General features: G+C 34.9%; 1 protein-coding gene and 2 long non-coding RNA genes across 3 annotated transcripts; 2 read left to right on the top strand and 1 right to left on the bottom strand.

Moving 5' to 3' along the window:
- Nucleotides 1-6,158: 6,158 nt before the first annotated feature.
- LOC111199905 lies at nucleotides 6,159-6,922 on the bottom strand. The gene is made up of 2 exons (XR_002653700.2): nucleotides 6,790-6,922; nucleotides 6,159-6,713 (listed from the first exon to the last, which is right to left on the bottom strand). It is a non-coding gene; the product is annotated as an uncharacterized LOC111199905 (long non-coding RNA).
- A 1,648-nt stretch (nucleotides 6,923-8,570) lies between these two features.
- Nucleotides 8,571-9,609, top strand: LOC125583643. Its single transcript, XR_007320684.1, has 2 exons — nucleotides 8,571-9,087; nucleotides 9,199-9,609. It is a non-coding gene; the product is annotated as an uncharacterized LOC125583643 (long non-coding RNA).
- A 3,458-nt stretch (nucleotides 9,610-13,067) lies between these two features.
- On the top strand, nucleotides 13,068-16,386 carry LOC106423571 (type I inositol polyphosphate 5-phosphatase 1-like). The gene is made up of 10 exons (XM_048750940.1): nucleotides 13,068-13,542; nucleotides 13,638-13,815; nucleotides 13,893-13,925; nucleotides 14,011-14,083; nucleotides 14,174-14,278; nucleotides 14,493-15,249; nucleotides 15,333-15,523; nucleotides 15,607-15,715; nucleotides 15,800-15,942; nucleotides 16,018-16,386. The coding sequence occupies exons 1-10, from the start codon at nucleotides 13,507-13,509 to the stop codon at nucleotides 16,214-16,216; spliced, it is 1,824 nt and encodes a 607-aa protein (XP_048606897.1). The 5' UTR covers nucleotides 13,068-13,506; the 3' UTR covers nucleotides 16,217-16,386.
- Nucleotides 16,387-18,861: the final 2,475 nt, after the last annotated feature.

The following is an 18,861-nucleotide window of genomic DNA, read 5'->3' as shown; positions in this document are numbered from 1 at the left end:
TCAGGAAAGAGGTTGCAGGAAAGTGTAAAAGGATGGTCAAGAAATCTGTCAGAATAAAACATGTTAAGTACTATATGGAAGTTCAGGCTTTGAGTGAAGTTTACTGCAAGTTTAGACTTCATGTTAAAGGTCAGATTCGTGTGAATCTGAGAGGCTCAAAGGATGTGATGGTTTTCATGGAGCCAGTTTGAGTTAATATAATCCAAATTTAATTGCTGTCAACCTGAATCCGATGATTCCTGATCAGGTCCTGCACCATTGAGATAAAAAAAATTACTTAAGGCCATGAGCCCTGCATATAAGACTTGACATCCACTAAAATGCAAGACCAGGATCCAGAATCATGTGAGATCAATCGATCCAAACAGGCTCCGAGCCTACGCTTACTAGACTCTGGTCTGTATCCGACAAAGTGATTTTCCTCCATGTTCGAACACGGTCCAGGCCTAAGAAGAACCTGAAAAACATGCATTACTGAAGCGATGCCCTGCTCGAGGCGGACCTGATGAGAAGGAACAACTTCGGACGACAACTTCGGACGACCGAAGTGCACATGTTATCTCCCGAATTCAATGACAAAATCGAGAAATAAAGGGAAAACTGTTGGGGAAAATAATCCAGAAAGAATTCCTCCAGCCTCCGAGAAGGACACTGGCCTTCAGGTTCATGCCTGGAGAAATCTCGGGTCAAATCCTGCTTCGTTCCTGCCTCTGGGTAAAAATGGAAGTTTTCTACTAAGGGAGATTCTTCCATATTTCTGAATATGGAATGGTTTAACCTAATCACCGACCATGACTAAGCTATAAAAGGGGAGCCCAAACCCTAGAATAAGGGATCAACATTCAAATACTAAGAGACTAGAGCTAGGCGGCTAGAACTAGGGTTTATACACCAAACGTTATAGTTCTTGTGCTCATACGATTAATAAAATCTTTCTTTCAGTCTATATCTCTTGTTTGTTTGTTTGTTGTTCGGTAGTATCTACAAAGATACCATACTTTCATATGCGATACAGAACGAGTGTCGATCAGTACACCTATAGGGTACCGATCGATACAGTTCCAAACATCCGTTAATGTTCAGATCGATAAGTTAACTAAGTTGATTAGACCCTTTTATAGCTTAGAAATTCTAATATCAACAATTCATCACAACCATATTAAACCCTAAGTCTAAAAAGGTTTCTACTCAGACATAATCAAGTAAGACACATATATAAACATAATGATTGCATAATTAGATTAGAGATAGAAAAACCGGAGTTCCAACAATACTCTGAAGAAGTTAATGGATCTTCTCTCCAAAACCGTAAAAAGCTTCTAAGAATAATAAAAACCTAATATGTCTCTCTCTTACCTAAACAATGGTATAACATATATATTTTAGGTCAAAACTCTTTAGGGGTATTCTTGGTCCGCAAGGCTTTCTCGCATCGGGTGTCGATCGACACCCAGGATGTGTGTTGACCGACACTTCCTCTAGGTATCGACTCAGTTTTCTTTTTATTTGTACAGCTACAGGTTTACCTCCATTTAGCTACATAAACTCCACAATGCTACATAACGCACCTAAACTTGTAAAGACTCTAAAATAGACTCCATATATAATATAAAGACTCTAAATAAAACATATGCTATGGCATAAAAGCGGTAAAATCCATAGTATATCAGTTGCTAAGCTAAGGTTTAGTACATGGAATTGTCTCTAAAGGTGGCACCAATTCAGTGCAGCTTGCAACATTGCAGAGGTGATGGTAGTAGTTTTAAATATATGTGAGTCCCTGAGTTTTCAAACTGTGTCCCCATGTTCATTCTATGTTTTGCTTGAAAGCAAGCAAAGGATAAGTCTGGGGGAGTTAATACGTCATGGCTTTTACCAGCTTTTAGCCAAGATATAAACCTATTTATAAAGACTTTTATATGCATTTGGAGTTGTTTTAGAGTATTTTCAGGTCTAGGTACTTATTGGACATGATTGGAGCTTTTGGATCATTTTGTAGCTTTAAGGAAAGCTGTCCTGAAAGCTTGAAGTTGGAGTCTGTTCTTACAAGAAGTGTCAATCAATGCCATTCAAATTTGTCGATCCACACCCCTTCAATCCGCGAGTTTAATGATCAATTAAGGAAATTACAAGTTTTATTCAGAAATTCCAAGAATTGCACAACAAGTCAATGGCCGCATATTACACTATTCATTAGGGTTTTCAGCAGTTTTATAAACTAAGCTTCATATTATTCTAGGAGAGAGAGCTTATGATTGGAGAGATATCTGAATCCCTTCAGAGAAAAGATCTTGAACTCCATTTGTTTCTCTACTTTCTTTCTTTTACTTATCTATGCAATTTTTTCAGACTATCATTATGTTTACTATGATTATGTTTGAGTAATTCTATTGTTAGATTTATGGTTCTTCAAATGTTACTTAATGGTCTGCTAAACTTTATTATTGTTAGGGAAATCAATTGGTTCTTTATCTAGTTGATCTTACTGCTAAGCTTAGGATTGATCACATCAAACTTAAATCTTATGATAATTGATGCAAGCGAGAGCATGGTCTATTACCTGAATTAAAACTTATATGATCTAATTGACTAGGCGCATACGAGAGTTGGTATAGGTGGTTAGAGAATATATCAAATATGTAAGCTAAAGCTTTTTTAGAGGTAGTACCGATCGACACTCAAAAGGTGGCGATCTGACACTCCCAAGGATTCGCATACGAGAGTTGGAGTCCTAGGTTTAAACATTACATAATCTTTGCAACAAGAGTTGGTTGATTATAACTTGAGTTTGAGTTCGAGAACGGATCTATAATAAATCCCTGATAATCTATTTAGTTTGCATTCCTATTGTACCTAAGAGTTCACCTAATTCTAGCTTCCTCTCATCCTGATAACTTACAAACACTATCTCTTGATTCTCTGTTTACTACATTCTATTTTACTTTATAGCTTTATTTCAAAAACAGTAGATCTATTGTGTAATATTAGAGTCTCTATGGATTTAATCCTTAATTGTGTAATCTTAGAGTCTTCGTGGATTCAATCCTTAAAGAATAAAACTGAACATCTTATTTGAGAGAGTAGTTTAATGTTAATTTGAGCAATATCAGGTGGTGGAGCTCATAAAATGCTAATTATGAGATGTGTGACAGTGATTCTTGGATTCAGATATGGATATAGGTGGTTGGAGAAACCTAATGTTCGCCACAAATATCTGCTCAGTGATTGCTACTTAATGGAATAATGCAGTGGCTGGTTTGTGATAAATATGGAGAACGTCAACTTTCCAATTTAAACGAAAAAACATCAGTTCACAAACGCGCCATTTTAAATATCTACTGATAGTTAGACATAAATCTATATATATATAAAGAAGTGTTTTACTCGCTCATAAGGCTGCCACATAGGATTCCAGGTCACAAAGCCAAGTCTCCAGGAGCTGACGCGTGTCTATCCGAGAAAAAACACCGTTTCATTAAAACTCTGTGATCGTGGGCTTTGGTTGCGTAATGCATGATTGGGCTCCGAAATTTGAAGGTGTATCCGGCCCTATGAGATGGATGTCGACTACTCTAACCTTAATACGGCTGAAGCAAAGAACCAAAGTTCGTCTCTCTGAAACATCGTCCTCTTGACTTCCCTGTTCTGTGATTTCTGTCCAAGATAAAACTCATTGTAACGCATTCAATCAACACTAAGAGTTTGCCATTATCGTTCACATTCATTCTCAGAAAACATGTTTCCACCACTTTCATTTATTACCAATCACCACCTCTTTCAGCTTCTTCGCACTCATTCACCTATAGATAGGCATCTCCATCGCCATGAATCTCAAATATGAAGGTTATTATCGTCTTTTTGTTGACCAAATCAATTTAGTATGTACTGTGAAAAGTCAATCATTTAGTTATATTAGTAATGATTAACAGTTACCTTTGACGGATAGAAATGGCTTGATCAACACAAAACAAGAGCAAAATAGTTGTTTGTCATTCTTAAAAATTGAGGACTAGAATAAAGATTGAGGACTAGAATAACGTAATTAAATGGCTCACTTAAAAATTATAGCTTTTATCTCTGAAACATCGTCCTCTTGACTTCCCTGTTCTGCGATTTCTGTCCAAGAAAAAACTCATTGTAACGCATTCAATCAACACTAAAAGTTCGCCATTATCTTTCACATTCATTCTCAGAAAACATGTTTCCACCGCTTTCATTTATTCCCAATCGCCACCTTTTTCAGCTTCTTCGCACTCATTCACCTATAGATAGGCATCTCCATCGCCATGAATCTCAAAGATGAAGGTTATTGTCGTCTTTTTGTTGACCAAATCAATTTAGTATGTACTGTGAAAAGTCAATCATTTAGTTATATTAGTAATGTTTAATAGTTACCTTTGACGGATAGAAATGGCAAATGGCTTGATCAACACAAAACAAGAGCTAAATAGTTGTTTCTCATTCTTAAAAATTGAGGACTAGAATAAAGATTGAGGACTAGAATAACGTAATTAAATGGCTCACTTAAAAATTATAGCTTTTATCTCGATTTAAAATGTTTTAAATAAGTTTAAAATGAATCAAGAGCTAAATAGTTGTTTCTTATTCTTAAAAAAACACATAATAATCTTCCAAGTAGAAGCCAAAAAATGGGAACTTGGTCATGAATCTTTTTTATAGATATCAATAACGAAAGTTGATATCCCAAAATGGTTATAACCCATTCTAATGTGTGATACAAACCAAATGAATGGTCATAACTTGAAACATGTACGTGAACAAAAAAAAAACTTGAAACATGTATTAGATGATCCTAAGTGAACAAGGAAAACTTAATTTAATTTTTTTTTTTAAATTATGAATTACAGTGAACAACTTTTTTAGTTCTTGATTCAGTTCTTAATCTTATTTAAAATATATATGCTTAAGTAAGTCATTTAATCGAGATTAACATATATACAATTTCTAAATAACCCAATGTTAAGTAAGTCATTTCGATCTTCGACTTTTAAAATTGAAACAAAAAAAAATCTTAACAAGCCATTTTGGTTCTATCAAAAATTGACTATTGAATATAATTAACTAACATAACTCAACTATTGACTTGATTGAAATAGCATAGTCAATGAAAATATGAGATTATTCAGGTCTAAGTGAAAGTTAGGATTTTTTTGTCTTAAATTTGAAAGTTGTGAAGTATTTTGTCAATTTTCCTATGTATATGTTTCATGTTTTGATACATTCATTGACCAATATTCCTTACCCACATACACAATCACATAAGAGAAAAACTCTCTCTCTCTCTCTCTCTCTCTCTCTCTCTCTCTCTCTCTCTCTCTCTCTCTCTCTCTCTCTCTCTCTCTCTCCTCTCTCTCTCCTCTCTCCCTCTCTCTCTCTCTCTCTCTCTCCTCTCTCTCCCTCTCCCTCCCTCCCTCCTCTCCCTCTCCCTCTCCCTCTCCCTCTCCCTCCTCCCTCTCCTCTCTCTCCCTCCCTCTCCCTCTCCCTCTCCCTCTCTCTCTCTCCCTCTCCCTCTCCCTCTCCCTCTCTCTCTCTCTCTCTCCCTCTCTCTCTCACAACACACACACATATATATATATAAGGTTATTAGAATTTGGATATTATTAGGGGCAAATCTCCAAAATAGCACATTTCTAAGTTTATGTCACAAAAATAGCCTTCAAAAACTAAAATGATCAAAATAGCATTTTATCTTTTGAAAAATTTAAATTTTTTTTATTTTTTTTATTTTTCAAAATTTGAAATCTTATCCCAAAACCCCACTCCCCAACTCTAAACCCTAAAACCTAAACTCTAAACCCTAAACCCTAAACTCTAAACCCTAAACCCTAAATCCTAAATCCTAAATCCTAAACCCTAAACCCTAAATCCTAAACCCCACCCCTTAACTCTAAACCATAAACCCTAAACCCCACCCCTAAACTCTAAACCCTAAACTCTAAACCCTAAACCCTAAACCCTAAATCATAAACTCCACCCCTTAACTCTAAACCCTAATGTCTAAATTAATTTACCATTGGGGTATAAGTGTATATTTATCTCTTTTGATAAAACATTAAGTGCTATTTTGGTCATTTTTATTTTTAGATGCTATATTTGTGACAAAAACTTTTTTAGTGATATCCTAGGTAATTTCTCTATTATTACCTCAAATTTATATTTATTTAGAACCATAACCAATATAACTCGGAAAATTATTAGTAAGACATGAGCTGTTTTTCCAGCCAGATCTACGCCAAAAAACTCTCGATTACAATGATCTCATGTTTTTATTAGTAAAGAGATTATGCTTATATAGGTATTTTAAAATTTAGAACCATAACCAATATAACTTGGAAAATTATTAGTAAGACATGAGTTGTTTTTCCAGCCAGATCTACGCCAAAAAACTCTCCATTACAATGATCTCATGTCTTTATTAGTAAAGAGGTTATGCTTATATAGATATTTTTAAATTTAGCAATCATATCGACATACACATTTATGCATGCGAGCATAACCTGGCTTGGGAGCTTCATCAATACATTTGTCACAACGTACTCCATAACCTTTTGGCACAGCTTTTCCAGTATTTTTGACAATCATTTTTTTTACGTCATCTACACATAAATTAATTCCATTTTTTCCGCATGTTCCAAGATAATTGCTTGGTAATGTTTCGCAGCCAAGTTTTCTCATGCCGGCTTCCACCTCAACTGCGTTATATCAAGCTCAAAAGATTAGTAGATTGTAAAATTTATTTAGATAAACACTGGATTAAACAAAAATTACCTTTACCATTATTTAAAATGAGAAATGTGAGAACACAAGAAACCATTAACATGACACTGAGTCTCATGGCTGAAAATGAGAAAATTCTTAACAACAAAAGAAATACTTTTTGTCTTACACTCCTATGAAATACAATATTCTTCTTTGCCATTAACTCAGAATAAATACACTTAAAATAGGATAAAAATAGATATTGAAATTAATTCAGAAGAAATATAAATAAAACTGAAGGTGGAGATGAAAACTAGTCAACGAAATCGATGGGATCGATGTTTTCCCTTTGAAATAATCTTACAAGAAAAGCATAGATTTAATTTTCTTTTACTTTTACCAAGTTTGATGTTTAAATATTAAATAAAATTATCAAGTATGAAAAAAAAAACTAAATGAAATAAAATATGTAACTGAAAAATAAATAGAAATTGCTAGAAATACCGTAAATTGGCTACCATTTTTCAAAAAATACAATCAATCAAAAATACTCTAACATTTGAATTTAGGGATTACTGATTCTTGTTTAGGGTTTAGTATTTAGGAGGTGGGATTGACATACAAATGTTTTATAAATTATTTTAAATGATTTAGAAGGGGTAGTTTAGTCTTTTTCATCCAAAACATAATGTATTTATGAAAATGGTTATCGTAGGGTAAAATTTGAAAAGTGGTAGAAAATTTGTTATAGAACTGATTTTTTCCCACAAAAAAACTATATAAACCAAACTTATAGTCAGTATAAATGAGATTAAAAATGTGGATATTCTTATACATTGGTTTCAAACTTATACTCGGGAAAATATTCAACATAATTATTTTTAGTGGTCGTTGTCACTTTTAAGATCATTGTTAAATAATGTATTTACTCTCAAACATATGTAATAATTGATATAGAAGCAGTCATTGATGGAAAAAAAATTATATGACAATTTTATGGAGGAAAAAGTGTTTGAACACGTGGACCAAGTTTTGGAACATCTTACCACTACAAGAAAAATGGGCTTTGATAACAGTGAAAGATAACGTTTTTTGTCTTTCTGCTATGGTTGACATACCCGTTAGTTTTATATAGCGTTTGTATATTTAGAAACGCTATGATAGAACTGTATATTTAAAAATGCTATGATAGCGTATTTTTAATAGCGCATTATTAAAAACGCTGTCTTTGACTTTTTAAATCTCTAAACCCTTAACAAGTTTTAACACTACAAGAAAACATAATCTAAACTTTAAACATAACTTCAAAATCTAACTATTTTAATATCAAATCTTAAATTTAACCTCAAATATTAAATACAAACTCAAAAACTATTTCTTTTTCAATAATTAATCTTAAATCTCAATACCCTAAACCTTTAACCCCCAAACCCTATACTCAAATCTTTATTCTAAACTCATAACTTTAAATCTAAAATCTAAATTCAAAAAAAAAAAATCAAACTTAAACTTAATTCTTCAAATAAATTCAAATTTATTTTCGAATTTTAACTTAAAATCTTAACCTTGAACTCTAAACCTTATATACTCAAATCTTATATATCGTAATAAACCTCAAACCTTCAATTTACACATTTAGTTATTAAACTAAATCATAAATCACAAATAAAATATTCTCAAAGTTAAACACCAAACTTTGAGCATACATTTTTAAAAATTTAATATGTTTAAATTTTAAACCTTTAAACTAATTTTATTTACTATACTCTTGTATTTTAAACCTTTAAACTAATTTCATTTTACATTTAAAGTAAATCATAACTTATAAATAATTTTCAAATTTCAGTCTATTATTTGAAACATTGAACCAAACTATAATTACATTAATTATATATATTTTTTGGTCGAAATTATATATAAATATTTAACTTAATTATTATATTAAATGAAAACAGTTTTTAATGGATTAATTTTGGCCTTTGATTGATTTCAATCCAATGGCCACAAATATGTTTGGTTTATCTTTTTCCTTTTTTCTCATTGGTCAATATCTTAAACACAAGGATAGCAATCTTGACCACTGAGTATTTTTGATCCTATGGCTAGAAATCACACATCTAATATCTCAGTCTCTTTCTTCCTTCCTTGTCTCACGTTATCTCTCTTTTTTTTTGTTACAGATCTAAATCTGATCTCATCTAAATCTTTTTTAATTCTTTGGATCTCTATCTTCCTCAACCACCACCACCACCACCACACGATGACCACCACACGACCACCCGTTTGTTTTCGCCGTCCCAGCATCACAACCACCACCACACGACCGTTCGTTCGCCATCCCAGCATCACCACCACCGCACAACCACGGTTAGAACTTTCTCTCTCTCTCTCTCTCTCTCTCTCTCTCTCTCTCTCTCTCTCTCTCTCTCTCTCTCTCTCTCTCTCTCTCTCTGTTTTGAACTGTATTATTTGTTTTAGGGATGGAGGAAGCAAGGCAAGGCAGGTATGGCGGATGGAGGAGGAAGATGACGGCTTCAGATTCAGGAAGAGGAAGCTGACGGCGAGTTGGTGAGGAGGCGACGAGATTAGGTCTAGATGGATGTGACGTTTGCCTCCTCTCTGCAATTTGCCTCTCAAATCCCAGGATGAAGAAGAAGAATAATGGCTGATGAAGGTCATGGAAAAACACGAAGACGAAGGTGGTGGTGCGGCCGGTAGATGAAGAAGACAACGAAGTGGTGGTGTGTTTGGTTAGTAATTAGGTTAAAGCCTGGTTTAGTTTTTGGTTTATTTAGTTTGTTGGTTTATTATTTAATTAGATTTTTTTTTTGTATTTTTGTAAACCAATTTAATTATAGATAAATTTAAGTAATAAAGAAAATTTGATTCTATGAATAATTTTAAATTTTAATTAAGTTTTTATTTTAAAATAATTAAATAAAAAATAATTCTAAAATATATAATTCTAAAATAAATAATTCTAAAATAAATAAATTTTAATGTAAATAATAACAAAAAATTCATGCTATTAAAGACTCTTTAATTGCGTATAAAAAAACGCTATAATATATGACAATAAGATAGCATCGCAAAAAACCGCTATCTAAAGTACTTGACTTATTATGACGGGCGATGATACAACGCTTCATAAATCGCTATCGAATTGATAGATAGCGTTTTTCGTCCGCTAATAAAACCCATTTTTCTTGTAGTGTACGCTTGCGCAGCTTCTTGAGATAGACCATGATTCATGGTTACTTCGGTGAGATAACATGACACCATTAAAAAAAAAGGAGATTTAACATCTTCTTTTTGCCTTTTAACCAAATAATTACTGCCTTTGGAATGATTGAATTTCCTTATTCTTAAAATATGATGTCTTGGGTAAGGAAAAGAAGACATACTCAACTAAGATGTCTACTAGACCGAGCTCTAGAAAATGAAAACTGGTAGCCCAGAAACGGGTGAAAGTGATTCTTGTATTCAGATATGAACATATGAAATTGGGTTGTTGGAGAAACCAGATGTTGGCCACAAAGATGTTATTTAGATATTTTTAGGTTCCTATACATCAGAACTGAACTCATCCAGACCCAAAATGACTCAACTCAAAAACCACGTATAAATTTATAATATTCAAGTGGAGCCTAATTTCAAAAAAAAAAAAATGATAACCGAGAGGAACAACATGTACCTAAATGGAATGTTCATGCCTAACTGATTTTATAAGCTACTAAAAATGACTATTTCTATGTGTTTGACTAAATTATGTGAAATAGAAAGAGTTGTGTATTTAGTAAAATAATTATATGGTGTAAATGTCTTTAATGTCTATGTACTAAAATCAAATTTAAAAACGTGAATGTCTTTAATGTCTATGTACTAAAATCAAATATTTTTCTTATCTTAGAATAAATATATCTTAAAATAAAAAATCTAAATAAGAAAACTTTTGTAAATTAATATCTCTATAAATTAATAATGTAAGGACTTTGAAATTTTATTAATTTATAGAGATATTAATTTACAAAAGCTTTCTTATTTAAATTTTTTATTTTAAGATATATTTATTCTAAGATAAGAAAAATATTTGATTTTAGTATATATACATTAATTGTTATTTTTTGAAATTTGACATTTATATTAATTTTATTATATTATTTGTTGTATATAGTATATATTTCATAGAACTTAAATATGGTTTTAGATATAATATTACTAAATCTCATCAAAAATATATGAATTGTTAAGAAAAATATAAAGATAATTTCATTGTGGATATAAAACAAACAATATAATAATAGGTTTTTACTTATATAAAATATGTATAGATAGAAATTATTAATTTATAATTTTAATGGGACCATATATTTACATAGAATTTTCTAAAAAATTATTATCTTATTATTTTATCGATTTGTATCATATTTTGAAACGGTACAAATTGGACCAACAAAATTTATTAATTTATAGAAATTATTAAATTATCGAATATTAATTTATAGAGGTTCTACTGTATTCTACACGCCTCAGCAAGATAAAGAGACTATTGTAACTCCAATCTTGGAAATTTTTATCAACTTCTAATCTTCTAAATACTTTTAATTTTACTTATACTGATGTCTTTTGATATTAAAAACCGGATGAGAGTGAGAGATTTAATCAAAGTCAAGTAGGAGTGAAGCTGTTTCTTGTTTACTCCTTCGTATAGGTTGAAATAAAAGCCGGTTTGATGCGTTGTCGAGATATAAACCGCAAACAACTAGAAACTAATTACTCTCTAGAACAACATTAAAAATGACTAGTTCAAATCATTGTATCCCATTCCAGAAAATTCAAATCATTTTGATCACTTATCCAAATAGAATTTTCACTCCATAATCATTTCATCTAAAATGAGATATACAATACTTTCACACTAGAGATGAACCCAACGACATATAAAAATATAGCTATACACAAATTCATGGGATTGACAATCCCAAAACGCAAAAAGGATTTGGTGAACTAGCAAGAGCAAATAAAGAAAAAGAAAAAGAAAATCAGAATACATAATAAAAAAAAACAATGAGGAAGCGAGTATATCACAACAAAAAACAGACACAACGCATTTTAGTCCAAGTTAAGTCGGAAAGAGAATCCGATAACAATCGGAATTCGAATCAAACTCTTAGGATATGTGGATGTGTAAAGAAAATGAGTCACTTGTGTTGAATGTGGGCTTGCACATTCATACAATTCCCTGAGTTGGTCCGGCTCAGAAGCGATATCAAGTCCATTAGAAAGATGAAAACCCCTCAGCCCATTTCCAAGTAAAAGACTATCCATTCTCCGACTCAAATCGCAGGATCTCTGACTAGGCCTGGGCATTTTACCCAGACCCGAAGATCCGAACCGGAACCGACCCGAAAATACAGGTTCGGGTCCGGGTCCGGGTCCATGCTAAGTACTTATTGGGTCTTTTTTTTTGGATCCGCGGGTCTCAGTTCGAGTCCGGGTCCTACTCGAGACCCGTTCGGGTACCCGAAGTACCCGCAAATAATTGTATATACTAGGTATATTTGGGTGATTGGGTATATTTTTGGTATTTTGGATTTTTTTTAAAGTTTCGGGTTTGGATTTTCGGGTATAATTGTAGGTTTTTGGTGAAATTTTAGATTTTTAGAAAATATAATTTGGGTATTCATGTAAAATTCGGGTATGTTTTGGGTTTTCGGGTCTGATGTTGGATAAATTTTTGGGTATTTTTGCGGTTCTTCGGGTATTTTTAGAGTTTTCGGGTCCAGTTCGGGTATTTCGGGTCTATTTCGGGTCCTAAATACCCGAACCGACCCGGATCCGAAATATACTCAAAAATTTTGGGTATTTTACGGGTATTGAAATTATAGACCCGAACCGACCCGGACCCGACAAGACCCGGACCCGACAAGACCCGACCCGGAACCGACCCGAAAAGTTATAGATACTTATATGGGTCTAAATTGCTAGGACCCGAAGGACCCGGATCCGATAATACCCGATCCGAACCCGACCCGAAGACCCGGATGCCCAGGCCTATCTCTGACTATACGCAATACGGCAGTCCAGCATTATGAGACATGGACAGGGCCAAATGTAGCTGTCATCAAACCCACTGATGACTACATGAACTTCTAGAGATAATGACGGCTTAAGAATGGCCATTCGAGAGGAAAGGTGGAAAAAAAAATCTATAAAAGAGGAAGAAGACTCAAAAAAAATAAAGCGAATATGCCCATTTCTTACACCTTATGACGACCTGTTCTACTTCCATCGACTTTCCTTTCGGATTTGTTTTATTCATTTTCCTCATATTGTATTCGCGCTTCGTTATAACCATAATCTCTTGCCTCTTAAATTTGTTTACCCTATTAAATTTGTTGTTTGTCGAGACCGATATCTACCTTCAGCAATTTGCTTTCTATTTATTTTCTAAAACTCAAAAAAAATTAAGAAATCCGAATAATCTAAGCCTTAACCCAATAACCGAATGCCTCAACTCTACTTAGGAGAAAATTGCGAGTCAACCTTTAGCCTTTATTCAAATCCAAAACGCCGGCTGATTCCAGAAAATTATCTACTCAGTCACGACTTCATCCTGCGTTTACTTTTTAAAATTATGAAAAAAGTCAAAACCAACATTTCACTGCATCATTCATCATCATTGCCCTCTCAACAATGGTCGTTAATACGCCTCAACCGTTTTCTCCTTCTCCCTCTACATCCTTAGCACCTCTGTAACCTTCTGGTTTTTGATTACACGTCTTAATGTCACCAGGTAGATCACAGTTCCGGCGAACAGAGGTACATCGATCACTGTTTCTTCTTTTTCCATCTTCTCTCCTCTGTTTCCATTTCTTGGAAATTAACGCTTTATCTCTAATTTTGGATTTTCGCAGAGGAGTTGGGCTACGCTCTGTTGTTCTCCGGTTTCTTCGTCGTGCTTGCAGCTCTATCCTGCTCGTCTTCTTCTCCGTAAATGGTTTAACATTCCAAACACTGAATCAGATCTTGCCCCTGAAAGTGACGATGAAGATCAAGAAGACAATGATTGTGCTGACGATTCTGAATCCGAAGGTCAGTGGTTTCTCAAATCTCTCTGTACACAATTTTATGAAATCTAAAGAAAATTATATTCCGATATCGAGTTTCAGGAATCGAAGAAGAAGGTCTTCTTGACAGTGATGGTATTGTGCTCTGTTTCAAATGTCATTAAATCTTTGTCGATATCAAGAATCCTCGGCCATTTTTATATTTGTGGAATGTTTTTAGATGCACAACCAGAGCTGAGAAGAAGGAACTCAGAAACGTTTAGGAATCAGTATATGGACACCAAATCAGTCAGGTTCTTTTTTCTTTTTCTATGTTTGAGATGTCTCTCTGCTACTTTCTTGTGCTGTGTCTTAACTTTAATGTATGTTTTTGATGTAGCTAGAATCTGTGTTGGGACTTGGAATGTTGGTGGAAGAGTTCCACCAAAGGACTTGGATATTGATGGTTGGGTAGATACCATTGAACCTGCAGACATATATGTTCTTGGGTATGTTCCTTTTTTTTTTGTTAGTTAAAAAAAATGTGATTTCACTGGGAACCAAGCATTGTAAATAGTCTGCGAGGGTTAAACCTGAGTGGCAGAGTGTCTACAAGACACAACTTTACCATTATACCAACAGCTCTGTTGGTTATGTTCCTGTCTTATTATAAACAAACTTTACTTCATTGTTTTCTTGATTTTACATTTTTTTTCTTCTCAGTCTTCAGGAAATTGTTCCACTGAATGCTGGAAACATTTTTGGTGTTGAAGATGACAAGCCTGTTTCTAAATGGGAGGATACCATACGTGACGCTTTAAACAGGATAAGACCGAGCAGGTTAAAGATCATAAGTTACAGCGATCCTCCTTCTCCGTCCAAGTTTAAACAATTCGAAGAGGAGATCTCTGATGTTGTAAAAGATATGTTTACTTGCAACGTTATTCATCCGGTCGATGAAGATTTCGAAATCGAGGACGGTATTGTAAACACTAATTACGATAAGAGATCATGCTTGCCGAGACAAGAGTATCTCCAGAGGCAATTCTCATCGCCAAAGACGCTGGACAGGTTATTGTCAGTGCAGCTTGATGACACTGGTTCCAAACGTGCCAAGAGTTTAAACCGGTGGTTTAGTTACTCAGAGAGAGTTGGGCTGAGCTGGCCCGAACCTCCGTTGAGATTGTTAAACCAACATGTCAGGGAAAGGCGTTGTTCCTACAAGTCTTCATTGAAGCCGTTTAAGAATTACAACTCTTTCAAAGCAACCGCAACATCAGGGAAGAAGACGCCTCTGCTAACTGATATAGACTTCAAGCCTCTCATGAATGTGAGGAAACCGTCGTATGTACGGATCGTGAGCAAACAGATGGTTGGAGTTTTTTTAACCGTATGGGTTCGGAGGAGCTTGAGGAAACACATACGTAATCTCAGTGTGTCTACTGTTGGTGTTGGCGTTATGGGTTACATTGGTAACAAGGTCTTCTTCATTACTTCTATTACTAAAACTTGATTTTGGGAATGCATTTGCGGATTGTGACAAAGTGATTATGACTTTTACAGGGAGCTGTCTCCGTGAGCATGTCAGTGTATCAGACACCGTTTTGTTTTGTCTGCACGCATCTAGCGTCAGGGGAAAAAGATGGAGATCATAGAAAAAGAAACGCTGATGTAAGCGATATTCATAGAAGAACCCAGTTTCATCCTCATTCTCTTAATGCAACAAGAGTTCCAAGAAGCATCCGTGATCATGAGTATGTTTTTTCTTGATTTCACATTCAAGAAATAAATATTATTGATATTAACTTTAACAAGAACAATGTTAAATGTTCTACAGAAGAATAATCTGGCTAGGGGATTTGAATTATCGGATTAACTTATCGTATAAGAAGACACATGAGCTTATTGCAAGAAAAGATTGGAAGAAGTTAGCTGAGAAGGACCAGGTACATTTTCACTAAACATGGATAATCAAATTGCCTTTGATCAAGATCATATTGTCAAACTCTTATCATATCAATATTTGGTAGCTTGCAAGAGAAATGAGACAAGGGCGTGTATTCGAGGGATGGTCAGAAGGAAATCTAGATTTCCCACCAACTTACAAATACGCAATCGATTCAGAAATTTACAGAGGAAAAGATCCCAAGTCAGGGAAACGAACACCAGCCTGGTATGATGCTCTCACATACTCGTTACAGACCTTTTAAATATGATATGTATATTTTAAAACTAAATGTTTGTTCAGGTGTGATCGCATTATATGGTATGGGAAAGGAATGAAGCTTATGAGTTACAGAAGAAGTGAGATTAAACTCTCTGATCACCGGCCGGTCACAGCAACATTTGTTGTAGAGGTTGAGGTTTTCTCTCCTCGGAAGCTTCAGCGTACGCTCACGCTCACCAACGCAGAGATTGATAGCCATGAAGCTTTTGTACAGGAGTAGCTATATACTAAAATCAGATCCATTCACTTCATTTGTTTTTTTTGTTCGTAATTGTTTCATATCACTTGATGTCTATAGATTATATTTGTGACATGTCTCGTCAAAGAAATGTATATGTTCAAGGTTGTATGCGTGTCAATAATCTTAGTGTGAAATACACAATCCTATTACTTGTGTGTGTGTGTGCGCACGGCAACGTGTGATGATGTATACCTAAATCAGGGTGAAAACAAGAAACTAATCTCATCCAATTTTCTCATAGTTATATTCGGGGTTTGATTGGTTACATAATTGTTCAGGTTTAACCTGCCCTTTCCTCATGGATTGGTTACATAATTGTTCAGGATTAACCTGAACATGTTCATTGAATTATGAGGTAATAGTCAAAAGAGAAAGGTTTGATTGGTTACATAATTGTTCAGGTTTAACCTGCTCTTTCCTCATGGATTAGCTATTTGTTGCAACGTTTACTATGTTGGAGTAAGCTTGAAAAGGAAAGAAGCTTAAGGTGCAAGGCATTATTCTAATCCTACCGAGTTATGGAGATAAATACATAATATTCTTAGGAGTTATCCAAAGTTATGTTATCTAATAGGATTAGGATAAACACAAGCTACTTTGGTAGAGTTTAGGGATTAAAGCTTGAGTTTTGAGTTAGTTTCTCAAGTTAATAATAAGAGAGTTATACTTATTGGATCCTTGAATTCTATATTTGGTATCAGAGCTTGAGGTTCAGAAGAGATGAGTAGTGATATCGTCATGTCGACGAAATTAAATCCGAAGGAAGGAGGAGGATCTTCTTCTATAAAGTGGCCAATGCTTAACTCAATAAACTACACAGTATGGGCAATAAGGATGAAGATAGCTCTTAAGGTGCACAAAGTTTGGGAAGCTATTGAAGATGAAGCAACTGAAGGAGAGAAGAATGACATGGCGATGGCGCTATTACTTCAATCAATACCAGAGGCATTGATACTCCAAGTCGGCGAACTTAATACTGCAAAGAAGGTATGGGAGGCAATTAAAACCAGACACATCGGAGCTGAGAGAGTCAAAGAAGCAAGGTTGCAAACATTGATGAGTGATTTTGATCGCCTCAAGATGAAGGATACAGAGTCAGTAGATGATTTTGGAGGCAAACTGGCTGAAATTGCATCAAAGTCTGCAGCCCTAGGTGTTAACATTGAAGAACCAAAGTTGGTAAAGAAACTCTTGAGTGGTCTCCCACGGAGGAAGTATATTCATATAGTGGCATCATTAGAGCAAGTATTAGACCTAAATAATACTAGCTTTGAAGATATCATGGGTCGCACGAAGGCTTATGAAGAGAGGATACATGAGGATGAGGAACAATCAGATGATCAACCAAAGCTAATGTACTCAAACGATGACTCGCGTGAAACTCAAGTCACACATCCATCTGGTGAGTACAACAAAGACCAACGTGAGTACAACAGAGAGTAGAGAGGCCGCGGCAGAGGAGAAAGATCTTATTACAGAGGATGAGGCAGAGGAAGATACAATGGAGGCAGATATACATCAAGGGTGATGTGTTACAGGTGTGACAAGATCGGACATTACGCCTCAGATTGTCCAGACCGCCTTCTCAAGCTGCAAGAAACACTGGAGAATGACAATAGTGACACACATGATGCATACGAGCTAATGATGCACACAGTTGTCTATCTCAATGAGAAGAATTGCTTGCCTGAAAAGTATGAAACAAACGGTGATTCAGAGGACATCTGGTACTTGGATAATGGAGCTAGTAACCATATGACTGGTGATGGGAGATATTTTTCAATGATGGACAAGACAATCACTGGAAAAGTGAGATTTGGTGACGATTCACGAATTGACATCACAGGAAAAGGCACTATTTCGTTTGTAGACATGAAGGAAGAAGCAAGAAAGATGAACGATGTGTACTACATACCTGAGCTAAAAAGCAATATCATTAGCCTAGGTCAAGCAACAGAGTGGGGTTGTGATATACAGTTGAGAGGAGAACATCTAACTATGGATGATCAACACAGGAGACTCCTTGTGAGGGCAAACAGGTCGAAGAATCAACTATATAAGGTACGAATGGGGATCAAAGATTCATCACAACTTCACTTGAGCGAGATAAGTGAGTCAAACAGATGGCACGCTAGGCTTGGGCATGTCAATACTGCAACCATGAGGATCATGATACAAAAGGAACTGGTCAGCGGAGTCTCTAATGTCAATGTTATAAAAGATGTATGCTCATCGTGTTTGCTTGGGAAACAAGCAAGAAAGGTGTTTCTGCAGGCAACGACATACAGAGCAACCAGACCTTTGGAGTTGATACACGGTGACCTCTGCAGTCCTATAACGCCAAGCACGATGGGAGGAAATATATATGTCTTTGTGGTCATTGATGATCACACAAGATACATGTGGATAAGCTTACTTAAGGAGAAAAGCGAAGCTTTTGGAAAGTTAAAAAAGATGAGAGGAGTAATGGAACAAGAAACTGGAGAAAGCATAAATACGTTCAGAACTGATCAAGGTGGAGAGTTCATCTCTCACGAGTTCAACTCGTACTGCGAAGATAAGGGCATCAAGAGGCATCTCACGGTTCCGTACACTCCACAGCAGAATGGAGTAGTGGAAAGAAG

Source organism: Brassica napus, chromosome C3 (assembly GCF_020379485.1).
Source record: "Brassica napus cultivar Da-Ae chromosome C3, Da-Ae, whole genome shotgun sequence".
NCBI lineage: Eukaryota > Viridiplantae > Streptophyta > Magnoliopsida > Brassicales > Brassicaceae > Brassica > Brassica napus.
The sequence above is the reverse complement of the archived record's forward strand: the minus strand, read 5'-3'. Positions and strand labels throughout refer to the sequence as shown.

Coding starts and splice junctions, on each gene's coding strand:
- LOC106423571 (XM_048750940.1), top strand. CDS start 13,507: ATGTCACCAGGTAGATCACAGTTCCGGCGAACAGAG. Junction 13,543..13,637: donor CACAGTTCCGGCGAACAGAG/GTACATCGATCA, acceptor GGATTTTCGCAG/AGGAGTTGGGCTACGCTCTG. Junction 15,250..15,332: donor TGGGTTACATTGGTAACAAG/GTCTTCTTCATT, acceptor TGACTTTTACAG/GGAGCTGTCTCCGTGAGCAT.